This window comes from Lagopus leucura, unplaced genomic scaffold (assembly GCF_019238085.1).
Source record: "Lagopus leucura isolate 7727_CA_CO unplaced genomic scaffold, USGS_WTPT01 Super-Scaffold_73, whole genome shotgun sequence".
Taxonomy (NCBI): domain Eukaryota; kingdom Metazoa; phylum Chordata; class Aves; order Galliformes; family Phasianidae; genus Lagopus; species Lagopus leucura.
Genome location: NW_024962252.1, coordinates 21,337,774 through 21,355,269, shown reverse-complemented (window position 1 = coordinate 21,355,269; position 17,496 = coordinate 21,337,774). Strand labels below are relative to the sequence as shown.

Genomic DNA, 17,496 nt, shown 5'->3' with positions numbered 1-17,496 from the left:
AGACAGTTACAGAGCTAGTGGGAGCCAGGCTACACCGCTGAAAGCTAAGAACTAATCTCCATTTACAGAACCATGAAAATGCCACAGGGAAGTACATTGGTCTCAGTAAATCTGAAGTTGTTAAGCTAAGTTCTGTTAGATAAATTCATCCACACTCCTATGAATTCAAGTGGGAGCTTAGAAGACTTATTAAAGGAATCTAAAATCAAATGCTATCTGCATTCCATTCATGGGCCTTAGTTTCTTGACAGAAGTTTCCCTGAGTAACTTATATACCACCCAAATAGTTTTTTAGCCAAGCCAGAGCTCAGCAACAAAAAGTTCTGAAAGTTCACTTGTTTGATTCCAAGCCAAGTGGAAGATAAATGCCTCACAGACACAAACAAGAAAAGAGACAAAGGAAAAGCTCCAGTCTCTCTGAACAACACAAAGAGCCAATAAAAGAACAATTACTCATCAAAATGATGCAAGTAACGAAGCAAATAAGTACAAAGCACCCATAACATGTAACAATTAAAATACAGCTTAAAACAGATTGTCAAAAATGACATTTTTATAATTCCACCCATGGCACAATATCTAACGTTTTTCTTAAATTTCCCTTCTGTAAAAATAAGTGCTGTCACAAGGGGGAAAAATTCTAATTAATATTCATAAGTAATCCTTATTCCTTCATTTTCTCCAAATTCACAATATGAATATGTGATTTCAAAAGCATTCCTTGCAGTCGAACAGTTACCAGACAATATTTAATCTTCATTATTACATGGAATCACTATAAAATAGATGAAAAATTGCATATTCACATCTTTTTTTCTTGCTTGTTTTCTATGAACACAAGGCATAGATGTTTTGTCTTGCACTGTTTAATCAGCACTCTACAAATTATGACTCCTTTAACACAACAATGCACAAATACTCTCCCACAGCATCAATACTGATTTTCATTAAATCTGAAATGATTGATGTTGTAACTGCTTTGGAAACATTCAGTGTACATATAATCAGGGTTCTCGATGTATTTATGATTTATTGATCCTGAAGTTTTTACCTGCATTTCAACTCTCTATAAAACCAAGGATACAGTTTCTAATTGAAAGTTTTCAGGATACAATGAGCTCCCAATAGCTATCTGCTTAGCAACTATCCCAGAATGCACACTTTTTTTATGAGAATTTTTATACTTTGACTTCCATATTTTGCTATTTTTCCCTATTAAGAAAAAAAAAGAAAAAAGAAAAAAAGAAAAGGACTTTCAAATAAATAAATAACAAGAAAAATGAGATCCTAATCCAAAATGCAAGTAACGAATATACTTCATACAGCTCAGGTATCTACACTATGCAACACTATGCCAATATGAATTAGGTACCACATTAACAAAGAATAAAAAAGGAATCAGTGACTCAGAACGTGCTTTGCTATTTAAAACTTTTTAGGCATTAGCACAGTTTATAGTCAAATACATCAGAACTTTGTGAGATTCTCCTCGTGGCTGCAGAAGAGAATAACTTTAAAATATTTCAGATACATATTTTACATACAGGGTTTTACAAAAATAAAATAAAAAAGCCAACAGGCAGATATTTCTTCAGCAGGAGGAACAAGCAGTTTTTCTTTTACAATTACTGGGGCACTTTAAGGAGCTTGATTTACAGAATAAATTTGCTACCTCAGAATTACCAACAAGGAAATAATCTTAATAGAAGTAAAATCAGGATGGTTAAGTGGTACTCACTCTTCTGATAATTTATGGGTATGCACCTTCCATTACCCTGAGTATGCCTAACCCTTGGAATAATCTAATAGTCTGGTGTTTTAAAACGAGGACAACTATTTTTAGCATTGCAGAAATGCAGTGGAATGTTCAACAATGTACTATCACGGGCTCTATCAACATCCTTCCCCTCATAACAAGCACAGAGCGAGTCAAGAGCCACCAACAGGGTCAGACTTTTCCCTTTAATAAATTAACAATCCCACACAGATTATACTCCATTAGGTGACATATTCCTTAACCTACTGGAGTATTTCCTTGTTTCTCTAAGCAGGCTCATGTTAATGGTTGAAACCACCTGAAAAAATATTAATTATTTAAAAACATACTCAGTTGATATATTCAGGAGTCACCCTGTGAAACTTCAGGAATGGTTACATCAGGAAGCTTGTGCTAAATATTATGACACTTTGGTTTCACTGCATCTATGATCCTTTTGTTCCTGCTTGGCCCCTTCTGAACTAACAAATGCTAAGCACTGACAGGCTGCAAAGGCCCTAATGAAACGCCCATTTTTCCTTCATGCAAATTGAATCCATGTGAACAAGTGTAAGATTCTCCCTTAAAATAATCCCATGAAGAAGGGACTCAGACAATTAATTTCCTTTCCTCTGTTCTGCTTCCTCAGCAATTTCAGCATGTCAGGTATTCCACAGTTTGGCCAAGGGAGTGAGAGCTGGTCAGAGGGCTTGTGTATCCTTATCTCCCAGGGGGCAGGGCTCCTGTGGCTTTTCTATGCAGCTGCTCAAGAGATGTCCAAATGAAAACAGCCCTATTAGAATGACATAACCTGATTTCAAGAGGCATTAATTTTCTTCATTTCCAGCCCCTCCTGTCTTTCGGACAAGTCTGACATCTAGCCTTTCAGGCACCTAGAAGTTAACGTACTGAAAATCAGACATTAAAAATTTAAGCCTTAGTTCTTGGCACACGAACTAATGAATGTGCAGGTAGAGGCGAACTCAGAGCTCCAGAAAATATGATCACGGGGCTCCTTACTCCAGACTGAACTCTCCAATTGGCTTTATTTCCTTTTTAATTTTCTGTTAGCATGTGTTGACAGTGTATGACTACCACAATGTTTATATTCAAATACATAAAGCATGCATATTTTTCAAATAAATTGTCCAAGTCAGAGGTTTCTTTGCTCCATAAATTGCTTTCACACACAAGAATTCAGAGTTCTGAAAATATGGAGACAAAAGGACTATCACAATTATTTCAATGCATCATAATGTAGGAAATAAGTAGGCCTGTACATTGCCTTTTCTTTAAGAAATTGATAAGAAACTGCCCAAAACCTACGTCAAGGAGAAGCTTTTATACCATCAACAGAAGTATCATCTGAAGCAGACTCAACTGTAGATGCCCTTTATGCTTTTGACAAATACAAGTGATATTCACTACCATCACACATCCTTAGAGAAGTGACAGCTGCCTTTATCTTCTTGACATTCCCCATCAAGAACTGACTCCTCAGCCTTGAAGACAGGCTACCAGTCCCCATTCCTAAATGCCACTGATATCAAGGACAGGAATGGAATGCAAGGCACTTAACAATAAAATAGAGGAGAAAAATGAAGGTAGAATGCATTACCAGTACATAACCAGGACCTCGGGTGGTTTACATTTAGTTCCCAGCTGTGCCATGGTTCTGTGCAACTTCCAACAGCTGATTTATGTCTTATTCTCCTCCCCTCTCTCCTACAATATATTTAGGATGAAATTCCTTGGTATTTGCAGTGCCTTCTGAGGAGGTAATAGTGGAGCATTACAAATCAGTGGTAAGTTCCACACAATGTCAAAAGAGCAGCAGAATAGAGCAGCTTCTCCTTATTCTGCCTCACTGTGTTCTAAAGCCTGATGGGTTTTTACCATTTTTATTTATCTACTTTTCAGACTGCATCTAATGACCCAACTAGCACCTTTTTCAAAGGCCAATCACTCTGTTACATTTCTTAGGTAAGAAGGGTCAAAAGCACACTGTGATTTATGACTGATAAAAGTGTGTATTGTTCAATATATTTTCACATTGTTATTTAAAAATGCATGAATTGAACATGGTCTTGTTAACAATCCAGCTCAGTTGACCTGTGACATCATATAGACAGCATGAAGAAATTGCAGATAAAAAGCATGAAAAAATTTTCTGTGGAGTACTGAGAATAACAAAATGGGTTTCTGTCTGCAGAAGGTTTTGAAAGATTCATAAGGTCTTACAGACAAACAGTTCAGATAATTAAGTCCAGGCCACTAGATACTTCGATCATCTGAAACAAGACAATAAAAAAAAAAAAAGAATGAAGTGATCTTGTACTCATGGACAACTGATTGATTTTATAAGTACATTTTTTCCTTTACAGTGTATCAGCCAAAAGAAAAACTGCCTGGACCTCCACAACTGCTATTGATTTATTGTTAACTCAGCCATAGCACAGCCTTAAAACAAATCTAAACCCTATTAAATTTTCAAAAGAACTGGAAATCCACCTAATTGACCTTGCTGAAGTAATATTTGAAATGCAATAATGTTTAGTGTCAGATAAAATGCATTCTCCAATATTAATGAATCACTGAGCTCTTTTTAAAATAAAATTTATTATGACTATTATATTTACTATAATAACTGCTGCACTGAGTTTATATTAGGAAGGTAAACTACATTAGTCAACCTCTTAAATATCAGAGACTGTGTTTTACTGCAGGAAATTTAATACTCATTTCCATAACCTAAAGATTCAGAAGACAGATTCTGAGCAGGTACAAACATCATTTTACAGTAATTCAGGTCTATCTTACAGACCATGAACCACAATTAAGACTAACATCTAAAAATACAGCTATGAAATACAAAAAAAAAGCAGCACAAAGCTATGGATTTAAGAAGGATCAAAAATAAACAGCACATAGACTGAAATTTCTAATCTAGATGTTAACTCAGATCAGAGTTTGTTCTGAAAAACAACGCTGGTGTGCCTGTGTAGCTACACACGTCCTGGCACTACTGACAAGAACAGCAGTTCAAGTCACGCCTTCACGCCTTCCATCTTCCCACTTACACTCAGAAGTGCAATATTTTCTGAAGAAATCTCTCCCCTTTTGACATTTAATATATTGTGGAGATGGACTGATATTCGGACTAAGAGGAATTTGGAATTCCAGCAGTTTGTTTACCCATCTGTGAATCCAGGTATTGACCAACCTAATTTCAGCACAGGAGTTCCAGGGAGCTGCTTCCTAAAGATAAGTCCAGGTATGTCTTCCTGCTATCAGTTCTGTACAACACTGTAGGGAACAGCAGCATCTTAGCCTAGTAAAGTTGTTGGTTCTCCTTCCAAAATGTTTTCTTGATTGCTGAGATGCTTATTAATCCAACCCTATGGCTGGGATGCCTGACAGGAAGAACATACTTTGACACTCAAGGGATATGAGTTCTTTGCATAAAGAGTTTTTAATCATTCCTTCACTAAAATACACTGTTTATTTAGAGGACCAACATTACTCCGACAGTCATTTCTCCTGCTACATTCCTTCTCCATTCTTCTGAAGTTCAGAAGTACTGCCAGCACACAATATTCTACAATGTGATATTTCTCCTCGCTGTTTCACAACACTGGCATTATAACTTCATCACTGCAAAGAGCCAGTATTTTTGTATTTTTGTTAACAATTCCTGAAGTCCCATCTTCCACCACAAGGATTAGATACTAGAAAAGAAAAATGCATGAAGAAAAATACAAGCAAAACAAACTGTAACAAACTGGTCATAATCAATGTTACATTACACATCCTAAGATTCTGAGAGTTCACATAATCAAAAATGATTTATAACGGCTTCCTGATATTCTATTTTCAGTGTTGGTTTAGCTGGAAAAGTTGCTTGTTATCATAAAAGCAATTAAAAAGTGTCACAAAAATCACCATTTCTTCCACTGTTATTAAAAAATAATCAAAACACCCTAAAGCAAATTAAAAAACAACAACAACAAAAGAATCAATCTCTTCTCAGTTACACAGAGTCCTGTTATGTAGCTCATAATAAAATAGATAAGAAATGGCGTTGTACACTTTTTATTCCCATCTGTTAAGTACTTTCCGACCTTTGCTCTTCCCTTAAAATCTTGGTTGTCTCTCTGTATGCCCTTCTAGACAAGGAATTTCTCTTACTCCAGGCTCGTGCAACACACTGTACAAGAAAGTCCCAAGGCTGTCTCACGTTAAGGGAAGAGACACAAACACTGTGTGTAACAGCCATGCTCTGCAAGTCTGCCATTCATCTTTCATACCTTCTCCTTGACAGAATTTTCACTGTAACAAATGTACAGCTAAATAAACATTTCTGGAGATTTTACTGCCATTAGCTATAAAGATAACGTGTATCTTTCACACATAAAGGTAGCAGGTTGCAATTAATAAAGTTAGCTTTCCCCCCACTTGGTTTCTGAGGCAAATGCCTTTTTTTGATGAACTAAAGCAGTGCTACCATCATTTCTTTTGCAAAGAAAAACGGAACCGCCATTCAAAAAGTAAGAACAGTGTAAGGGGCATAAATTCTTAACAAAAAGCATCAGCTGACTAGATTCTCATGAAAAATATCCATCCTGTGTGAGGTACTTGTTAAACACGAATCAAACACCTGTCAGCCAGCTGGGCTGCGTGTGTCACTGCCGAGCCAGCTGCAGAAACACACCCTGCGCCAGTTGCTTTACTTAGCACAGCCTGGGAACAAGAATCCATTAGCCAGAAAGTCAACAGTGGAATTAGCAGCACTTTTTCTTTTAGTGCCCTTCCACTTACTTGTTTGACTTCTTACGTTTCTATTTTTGGGAACCTCATGCCAGAGCAACAGTGCTGACTGCTGATTAGACACGACTTGGCGCAGCCTCAGCATGTCACGTTGATTTGATCGATTCAGACTTGAAACACGCAGTATGAATCTTGGGTGTTGATAAATATTGGCTAGCAATGGGAATTTAAGAAGTACATCCTGTTCTCCTGTCCCTGCAAATGATTTTGCTGTATGAAGAGTTTGCCTATCCAGCAGTGAATGAAAAAGAGCAACGTACACTGAATCTGGAATATAAAACTTACTCTGTAACTTCTAAGTTTTTTGGGGGTAAGTATACCTGTTGATGTTAAAATTTCACACCTGAGCTGGATTTAAAATAGTTATATGACTAATTTACCTCTCTCACAAAAAAAAAAAAAAAAGTCAAAGAAGAGTTAATAGTAAGTCACTAGTTATAACAGCAAACAACACTATCTAAAGGGTTGCTCTGAAAGTAATGCCTCCTATTTTATTATGTTAGTCCACAACATCAGAAGCAGATTATAGCAGCAGAGGTTGAATCTTCCCAACAATATTCCATTACTTATTGTTGCCATGTGACAGATGGTAGTAGAGGAGCAGTCTGACAAAATGGTATCTGACACAGAAGCGCAAATGAAACAAAGGAGTCTCACTGAATTCCACCATGCAGAAAAAATTGCACCCATTGACATTCATTGATGCTTGCTTAAAATTTATGGAGACCAAACAGTGAGCGAGAGAACAGGGAGGTGGGCGGGTGGTGTGGTTCAGCAGTGGGGACAGCAACACGAAAGACAAACCATGTTTCAGACGGCCATGCACACCTGTCACTATGAAATGAAGAGCATCTCAATCAGCTCATCCACACAAATTCACTGATAGTAGTGACTACATTCAAAAATAGCATTTTGTAGCTGAGAATTTTCTCTATCAAATAGTGTTATTGTGCTCTGTTGTAGCTGTCATAGAAGTGAATAGGAGGCATTATTTTTGGAACTACCTACGTATTATCTCCATAAAATTTGTTCTACATATAAATTTTCTACTACATGAGGTTACCAATTTTTAGTTATGTTTTTAAATTTAATGCGCTACTTGCAACAGTTGGTAATCAGGGAGATTATACTTTGATATATAAACTACATCAACATAAGTTATTTGCTTCTAAGTTGTCCTAATTAATATAGACCAATAATTCATTGTGTTAAAAATGTTATATTTGGTGAACTTCACTAATTCCTCTAATGGAAATAAACACATCCAAGCAACTCATGTCAGAAAAGTTGTACAGCGCTGCAGTTCAGACAGAAAGTTCTTTCCTGCCCAATTAGTCTCCTACAATACTCTGCTGCCAATGTTTGTGAGTTTAGGTCATGAAATGGCTGGTACTTGTCTTACAATCTTTTTTTTTTTTTTTTTTTTTTTTATGAGATGTAAACAAACAACAATAATAGTTTTAAAATTTCAAATTTCTACATGGATCTGGATGAAAAGAAAATCATGAAAATGCAACACCTTATGCTACAGAAACCACATGAAACGAGCCCATTAAATATAGTTTAAGAAACAATGGAAGAAAAATCCTCAAACCATCCCCCCATTTCAAGCCTACAAGGCCCTGACTCAGGCTTTTCAAATGCAATTAATAATACCAGAGCCAAGCAGGCTCAAAGCTGCAGTATTCATGAATCTCTGATTAAGGCACAAAGAGCTGTATTTAATCACCGCATTATTTAACAACTGCATTATTTTTTACTTCCATGTTATGTAACAAACTAACAAAAGCCTCTTCTACATGGCAGCATGCCACAGGTCCTATTGCTCCCAGCAGCCCAGACCCCTACAAAATGGATGGTGACCTTTGGTTTCTTTGGCCACACCTCATGTAACAATAGCAGTCACTGCGTGCAGAGACCATGCAGCTGGCCGCATTTCTCTGGTTATAATCATTTCCCTTCAAATATAAGAGGGCCCCCTCACCCCTATCCTCTTATCTCACCACAGTGACGTGGGCCTATCGCTTTGATGCTAAGCAACGCAAGCACAAGCATCTGGTTTCCAAAATACATTTGTACTTTTGTCCTACCGAGACCAGCCTAATTCTGAGAGAAACTGTGAGAGGGCAGAAGGCTTAGCTAATGGACCAAAGCACCTTTCTCCTCAAGAAATGATTCTTCAATGATAAATGAAGTTTGTGCTCACCAAAGGTGCACACCTGAGTACAGACTCTAGCACTGTGCCATCCAGAATGGAAGCAGCAATTGAGTAAGCAGGGAAGCTGCAGCCTCCACCGAGAACCAGGCCGTGCTGCTGCCTCTAAACTGCGGCAACTAAAAAACCAGGGAGCTCAACAGTTCCTGAAGCTGGGAACTGCAAAAATCACCTAATAAGGCAAAATCAGTCAGCACAGCAGACAGCGCTCTGGAATCAAATTTATGATCAAAGGCTATTCAAAACACATCCTTGTAATGTTAAAGAGAGAGCAGAGCAGGCAAGAAAGAAACACAGACGCTGAAGAAATTAAACAAATTCTGGAAAATACAATGGTCTGAAGTGTGATTTTAGAGAACCTATTCATGCATCAGATATCTATAGAGAGCTAAGCTGTTCACATATGTCCATGTCTTAAAATCAGGTGTGCATTAAATACAAAGATATCACTGAAATCACAAAAGGAACACATACTAAATTTGTTGTTGCAATACATCAAATTCAGTTGCCTGCTTTCTGGTGGCCAGGAGCTCTCAAAATTCAAAGCTTTAATATAGTGATAATAAAGTTTCTTTTTTTTTTTTTTTTTTTTTTTTTTTTAACATTTCCCCATTATCTCATTTTATAAAATTGCCATCTTGTTTTCTATCTAAACATTGTTTCAGCTTTATGTATTAGAGCTTGTGAAACTCTTCCTATTTTGAAAATGTTCCTGTTTTCAGAAACTGCTTTCTATAGTAGCTATAATACTCTTCACTCTCTGTTGGAGACTGCGGAGTAAAGTAGCAAAAGGATTTTTCAAAGGCCAAGTGGTAAAATTTATCAACACACCTGATCTAAAAATGCACTGATCAGCACCAAAGGGAACTTAGAAATTAGATGACACTGAATAACTGAGAGACAAATTGAGTACGACTGTAAGCTTCCTCAGGGATGCTGACAAGCTACTTTGGAAATATCCTAACCTTGGTCAAGAATCTATACAGCACATGAACCGTGGAAGACACTCTGTCTACAGATCTTTCAAGACAGCTGCAAGGAAAAGATTGTTTTACTGGATGCTCAACACTGATGTCTCTTTAGATTTGCATGCTTGCATGAGTGAGATGCTCTGGGAGCATATGCTGAAAAGGCATCATATCCATGACTCTTTTACAAAGTCAAAAGCCTTGGAAAATTCTGGACAGAATCTAGGTGGAACATTGGGAAACACAGGTCAATGATCACATGGATTTTCATGATGACAGAATTTGATTTGGATGTACATTTAAGAAGTGTCCAGTGTACAAGAGGCATTTTGTGTAATGCCCTTATTAACACGTTCCAAAAGGATGTTCAAACAATTATTACAAAAAGATTTTTTAAAATTACAGGAATGAAATGATCAGTGCTTCATTTCAGGGTCAGTTAAAACTTAAGACAGCACATTGTTCGTGAACTTGAGAAAACTGAAACCATAATGCAAATCCATTAAGCGAGAAAAAAAAATACAAACATTAGTTGTTCTAGTCCTGTTGTTTTCTAGCTCATAAAATATGTAAGTTTGTATATTACTGTTGGTCATCATCAGAAATACATGCAAGCATAAAAAAAAGAGAACAATTATTTTGTAGATACCTACTGCACTGTTTCATGTGAATCAAATCTCATCTTCATGACTCTTACTTACACAGTTGGTGAAGCCCTTGAAATGTACTTTTAGTGCTTTTCTGTGGTCTGACATTGAGTATAAATCTAAGTTGTGCGATGATAAACATTTTTATTCATATAAGCATTTCTTTCTCCTTTTAGTCTGTCTAAACTGTTTATTTTACTAGTATACTGTGGGAGTACCCACACAGTGCAGAAGCAAAGGCACAGCATATTGAATATTTCACTGCTTCTACAGGCTTAGTGTGCAAAACCAGCTATTTTGAAGAGCTTACTCAAAATATTAAATATTTTAGAATGTCTGTTCATAAATTAGATTGGAAAAAATAGTGTCAAAGAAAAACCACCAAACAAAACCAAGCAACTACAATAACAAGAAACAACACAAGTAAAGATAAGCTATTGAAATGTCAGGTGTTAAAAATGAGTAGAGTCACATGTATTTCAAAAAATGTAGTTTAACAAACATAGGTATAAAATCACCAACACCTATACAAAAAAAAAGGGGAGCAGGCAAAAACATACTTTGGTTTGGTAAGTCATCTGAATGCCCTGAATTACATTTTTGGATACTTCAGTTTTATTCTTCAGAATGCAGTGTCTGAGAAAGAAGGAAAAGTATTTTCATAATGGAAATAGACAGGCAAATATGGAATGGTCAAGAATAGAGCCAATTACTCATCTTCAGCAGTTTAAATCTTTTGTGACATGCTGCCATCAGCACTTCTCAAAAGTCTAAGAGCCTTTTGCTTAGGAGAAGCTATAACATATATACTTCCCAAAGGACACTGTCTCAGAGTACACTCCATGGTGGCAATCTCTCTCCCCTGACTGCTTCAATGTCTTTTTTTTTTTTTTTTTTAAGGCTTGAATACTTCATCTGCTGATCATGGTTCAAAGCGTACACCTCTTTAAGTTATCAGACTATTTAGAAATGTATGACAGAAGATAAAAGGAGGATTCAACACACACAAATGTGCTCAGTGCAGTCTGCTCATCTGCTGAAATGGAAGAGGAGGGAGACTAAACCTGTTCTTTTCCAACACAAAAAAGTGTAGTAGTAAAGTTGATCATGCCTATCTCTATTCATCCCCCAGTACATGCTATGGAAAGATCCTGCCCAAATGCAATGTGTTTGTAGGTAAGAAGAAAGCATCACTGAAGTTTGGGAGAAGCCTGTCAGTCTCACCAACAGGAGAGTTCTTTCACAATTTCAGTGTGACATGAACACTAGAAAAATAACCAGTTTGGGTTTTTTTGTTCGTTTGCTTGTTAATTGGGTTATTTTCTAGAACACATCAGCATTGCTCAGATTACATCAGTAGTGTAACCCAGCAAACACAGATGGTGCACAAAGACCATTCCTAACAGCAAAGCTATTACTTCTTGTTTTAATGAGGTTAGTCTAACTGCTAGACCAGGGTTGCTTAATTTGTGGAACCTCACGGGAATCACATAAACAATTGTCATCCAACATCTTACAGCACTTCAATCACCTCATAGGGACAGATTTAACTTCAGAACACTTACACTCAGGTCATGGAGCCAGCACTCTGGCTGCAATCCAATTGTACTTAATAGCTTCAGAACTATATCCAAAGAAAATTTCATTTGGTAATTGCCAAAGAATAAAGTACTCTAACACTTCTTCCCTGACATGTGTTTGTAGACTTTGTTGAACATCTTCAAACCAGACAAGGCATAAGAGTTTCACACACACACAGTGATTCTGGTTTACTACTGCAATCCATTTCTTCTTATATTATGATCAGACAGATCCACTGAAGAATTCTCCCTAGGAGACCAAGCAGCAAATCAGTCCTGGCAGCAAAAAGGGGGGGGGGGGGGTGTCACAGAAACATATACCATACCTTCTGGTAGCCTACAAATTAAGCCATTTTCCATAGGAGGACTATTGCTCTCTTACTTTTTAGGACTGTAAACTAACACCACAGAACTCTCTCCCCTGATGCTTTTAAGAATTCCTCCGGTTGCCCTCAATAAGTAAGAGCTGCTATTTCAAGAATGTATCTTCAGAAAGTTCCCTAAAAATGGACAGGAAAAAAGAAATGTGGTAGTTTCACATCAAAGAGTGAGTCGTATTTATGATGTCTGTGATCTACTGTGTTGTAATTTTGGGGGCCTGAGGTAGAGCTCTCCAAGGATTGCATTTGATCCTTGAGTCTCTAGGCTAGGCATCATTCCTGTCAGGCTGACTGTTTCTACCCTGAAGGCAGGTGACATGACAGGCATGTTGTGGAGTGGGATGCTGTCAGCCAAGGGGAAACAGGCTTTTCAATTTGGCAGCTTACAAAAAACTAGAGTAGAAAAGCAGCAAAATTACAGAATTGCCTGAACAAACACCTGTTTTCTTCAGAAAAGAGGTGTTAATGTTATTCTTACCTCACCCGAAAGTCATCGAGACTTCCACTTTGTTCTCTGTGCTAACCCCCAGCAGGTCCAACCTCTCAAATGGCAGAACCTCCTAGAAGTCTATGCCAGTTAGATCTGCAATTATTACCCAGTCCAACTTCCCCAAAACCACTTCAGCATTCAGGCAAATAGGAAATTGTTCTGGTTGTCTGAAGGACTACTTGCAAATTATTGTCAGCTGTAATCTGTTTTACAAATGACAAAGTCAAACACGACATTAGAAGAGAGACTGAAGATACACGAGTCTATTTTCATGTCTCAGATTCTTTAAGGTTCAGGACATGTATACAAAGAAAGTCTTACAGACTGCCTAGAAAATCTGAAAATGTAGATTTTTAAAGTGCAGCATATGACCATGGAGCATTTCCCTAGCATGTGATAAAGTCCATTGAATTACACTAACTTTAGACAGTGCTACTGTGATGGGTGAATTTGAGCTAATCATTTCTACCAAAACAGGCCTTCCAGTTTATATCAGTCTAAGGTAGTTTTCCAAAATAGGACAAACGAATTAAGCAGCAAGATCAGGATCTGCCATATATTTATTCTCTGAACCTTTCCTTTGGGAAAGAAGTATGAACAATGCAATATTTCAATGGATAGTTTTGAGTGCCCTTTTCTCTCTGAAGCATCAAATGGCATTCACATATAAAATAGCCGTATCATTTTTTTTCCCCCTCAAACATAAAAATGGCTATAGTAAAACAAAAATCACACCTCTGTCAACAGAAAACACATATTGAGGGATGCACAAAAAGGATAATCAGTGCTAATTCCTGAGAATGCTCCTTCAGCATTCCAAAATCTGCACCTCCACTTACAGAAACATAGGAAATGCCTCTGGACAGAAATCCCAGAGGATATTTCTTCCTTTACTTTATTTAGGTATTTTTGAGTCTACATATATTCCTAGCATCCAGAACATCCCAGAAAAAAAGGAGCTCAAAAATAACAGACACAAATTCAAAAAGCTTTTAGTACATCAGCTGAGAGAGAGCGTGTGAACACCAGTCACAATACCAGGAAAATAAAGTGATTCTACCTCCAGGAAGGAGCTAATAATAACATACTGTATTACTGTGTGCAGAGATCACAACTCAGGCTAACATAACCTGGTCATCTGTGTCTCAGTTTTTTATCTAGCCATGATGTACAAAATAAATACATTTTTAAACAGCCTTGTCAGTTTCAGATTCCACAGAAGTTCATTTTTGACTTGCAACAACAATATGGCTTTACTGTAATCTGGATTCAAAGTGTCATACTGTTCAAGAAAAGTACACTGTCTCAATATTAAACACAACTCCAGTGCTGAGCCTTATGTAAACTAACAGGAGCTTTTGGATTTGGCCTGACAATGACTCTATAAGGTGCTAAGAAAGAAAAAAAGCCAAAACACCCAAACAGTATTAACCATGGAAACTGCAATAATAACTGTTCTATTTCAGTTGGGATGGAGTTGATTTTTTTTCACAGCGTCTGGTACAATGCTATGTTTTGACTTTCGGACAAAAACCAAAGTTGATAACACATTGATGTTTTAGTTGTTGCTGAGCAGTGGCTTCACAGAGCCAAGTATACTTCAGCGTCTCAGCTTCTTGTACTGTCTTGCCAGCGAGAGGGGATGAGGAGGCACAAGGTGAGAGGGGGCAGAACCAGAACAGCTGACCTAAGGCAGACGAAGGGAAATTGCACACGACTTCATGTGAAAAAATTTGAAAAGCTGTAGGGAGTTGGCTGGGCAGGTAGCTATTGCTTGGGGTCTAGGTGGGCATTAGCTGTCAGGAGATGAGCAATTGCACTGCACATCACTTGTTTTGTATATATATATTACTATTACCCATTACTATTATTTTTTCCCTTCCTTTTCTGTCTTAATGAACAGATTTAATCTCAACCCATGAGTTCTAGTTTGTTATTTTTTTCCCCCAGTTCTCTACCCCATCTCACTGGTAGGGGGAAGTGAGAGAACGACTTTGTGATGCTCAAGTGCCTGCCAGGTTAAACCATAGCAACTTGTACTGCAAAAGCAATGTTGTTTGGTAATTTTAAACAAAGACACCAAAGAAGGAGCAACAGAAAGAGACGAGGAAAAACACAACTTCATTAGAGATCAATCACAATCAATCTACTATTTTACAATATCCCTTCCCACTATTTCACATGTGGGAGCACAGCAAAGTAAAAGCTGTCTAGCAGGATCAAATCAAAAGTTTCTCTGTTCAAGTATGTGTCTACAATTGTGGCAACAACAGAAGCCTATAGAAAAGTATAACAACATAGAGACTTCTCCAGGGAGTTTCCCAGACTTCAGCAATTTGAAGCCTAGAACTTTCAGAGAAGTAGTAGTGTCTGTTTGACACCCTCTGGGGATATTTGTTTTACCAACTTTAATCGACTTTCAAATGATTTCAGTCCTGCTGCAGAGCTCCAACTTTAATCATGTTATACGAAGAATCCCTTTCTATCCTTTCCAAACTTGCTACCAAATAATTAAATGTTCTAGTTCTCATGCTGAAAGAGGATGAAAAAAAAAAACCAACCTATTAATCTTTTCTTCTGTTCCACACATAATTTTACAGAGCATTGAACACAGCAATTTTCACCTCAGTTGTGCCTTTTTCAAAGTGAAGTCATTATTCTCATGCCTTAATTGGAAGATACCCAATGCTGTTGATCACTTTTGATGCCTTCTGTAAACCCTTTCAGGGCTACTAAATCCACTTTGAGATGAGGACCAGAACTGTATGCACAGATTTATGTACATGGTTTTATTAATAGCAGTGAATTTAAGATGGTTTTTTTTTGTTCCTCACTCCCTTCTAATCTTTAAATTTGTTTATTTGACTAGTACTTAACAGTGAGCTTATGTTTTCATTGACCTCTAATTTCAAGATCATTTTCATGACCAATAAAAGCCAGTCCAACATCCAATATGAAATACATAAATTTTGGCTTGTTTTTCCTCCCCATCAGTTAACTAGTAATTTCACTGACTTTTACATGCTGCTTTATGACTCAGTTCCTCAACACTGCAAGGTTCTTTGAAGATCTTTGCAGCCTGCTCTCCACATTTCTACCATGCTTAAACAACGAATTTGCTGCTGATGCTAATTCATCTCTTTTCTAATATCATACATCTAGCTCTCATTTTTTAACAAAAATAAAGTTTGAAAAAACATGAAAGTAAAAGAGTTTCATAATTTTATATCTTATCATTAACAGATTCAAAACCTCACAGTTGAGGTGAAACTCTTGTTTCAGTGCTTAGAAAACTGGATAATGGCTAAATGAACCAAATTAAGAGCACTGTTGAAATACTGAACTTATGGCAACAGCTGCCTTAAAGAGGAATACATGTCCATAGCCCTGAAACCACAGAAACTTGAAGTGCATGACAAACAAGAGCCTAAATTGACAGAACCTAGGGATGAAGGCTAATCAAGGCTAATCATGATGTTTGATACCACTGGAAAACCAACAAGCAAACAAAACAAACACAAAGCCACCAGTGCAATAAGCCAAAACACCTTTATGGAAAACTTCATTCATTTATATATTAAGTGGCTTCCAATTAATAACTGGAACAAAAACAGCAACAAAAAATCACGAGAGGGCAAATCAGTATCATCTCCAGTAGAAGTATTTCCTTAATGTTCTTGAGGGCTGTCATGATGATAGAATGTTAGTCTTATGGACTTGCTCTTAAGCCAGTAAATCTGTGTAGATGCCTGAAATCAGACAAAGTGAATGGGTAACATCCTGAAGTGAAACTTACCCTCTTGAATATGATAAGCTTTTTTAGCCACAGCTACTCCTAAGTCTCTGCTTGGAGGTCAGTGGTCTTTATCTCAAAGCTCTATCAAGCAGTCTGATGAGAGAACAAGAGCTATTTTCTGGGCATCCACAGCCTGCACAGTTCAACAGATTGTCAGGGAGCACAAGTAGCAGACAGTCTGCTTTAATCTGCTGCTTCTCCAAGGCTGATGTGTTAAAAAAAAAGTGCAGGACAAGCTAATCTGAGAAGACCAGCAGCAAGAGTTGGAGATCAGGTTAGGTCAGGTGTTCCCCATGACACCCGGACAGCAAGAAAACACCTATACTGTGGGTCAGCTATGAGAAAGTTCACCTCCTGGTATCACCACCTGCTGTGGACTGTGTTTTCACAGAGGCCAAGCAGGCCTATCTTCTCCATCTCTCTATATGCTGGGTATGAGAGAACATCTCTTTCCTGTTTTCCAGCTGGATAGGCTTCCCTTAGTTGTATATATTCCACTTCCCATTTTCTAGGAAAAGGATGAGCATACCTGCAGAAAATACTATTAGCTAGAGCTGCTTCTTCAGTGTAAGACACAAATACAGCAGCACACAAGACAGAAATTAGTTTTCTAAGAACAGAAATGTTCTGTCCTCACTTTTCTGTGAGTAATTACAGATGAGCCACTGTCACAGCGAATGCTTTCCGGTGAGTCAAATTGTATGTTTACACACAAAAGCATACCTTTTCACCAGGAAGACCAGCAGCACCATCCTGTCCTTTTGCACCCATCTCACCCTACAAAATAAATTGTTCAGTTAGAAGTTTTAAAGATCACTGACTCAGGTCATATCTTAT

The 17,496-nt window shown here is 37.5% G+C and overlaps 1 protein-coding gene across 5 annotated transcripts in view; it reads right to left on the bottom strand.

The window, feature by feature from the left end:
• Positions 1-17,496, bottom strand: part of COL19A1 (collagen type XIX alpha 1 chain) — a 187,436-nt gene that overhangs the window by 122,912 nt on the left and 47,028 nt on the right. For all 5 annotated transcript variants that reach the window (XM_042879227.1, XM_042879217.1, XM_042879207.1 and 2 more), the window contains exon 10: positions 17,383-17,436. In XM_042879227.1, the coding sequence (XP_042735161.1) occupies positions 17,383-17,436 (54 nt within the window). The remainder of the gene's footprint in view (positions 1-17,382; positions 17,437-17,496) is intronic.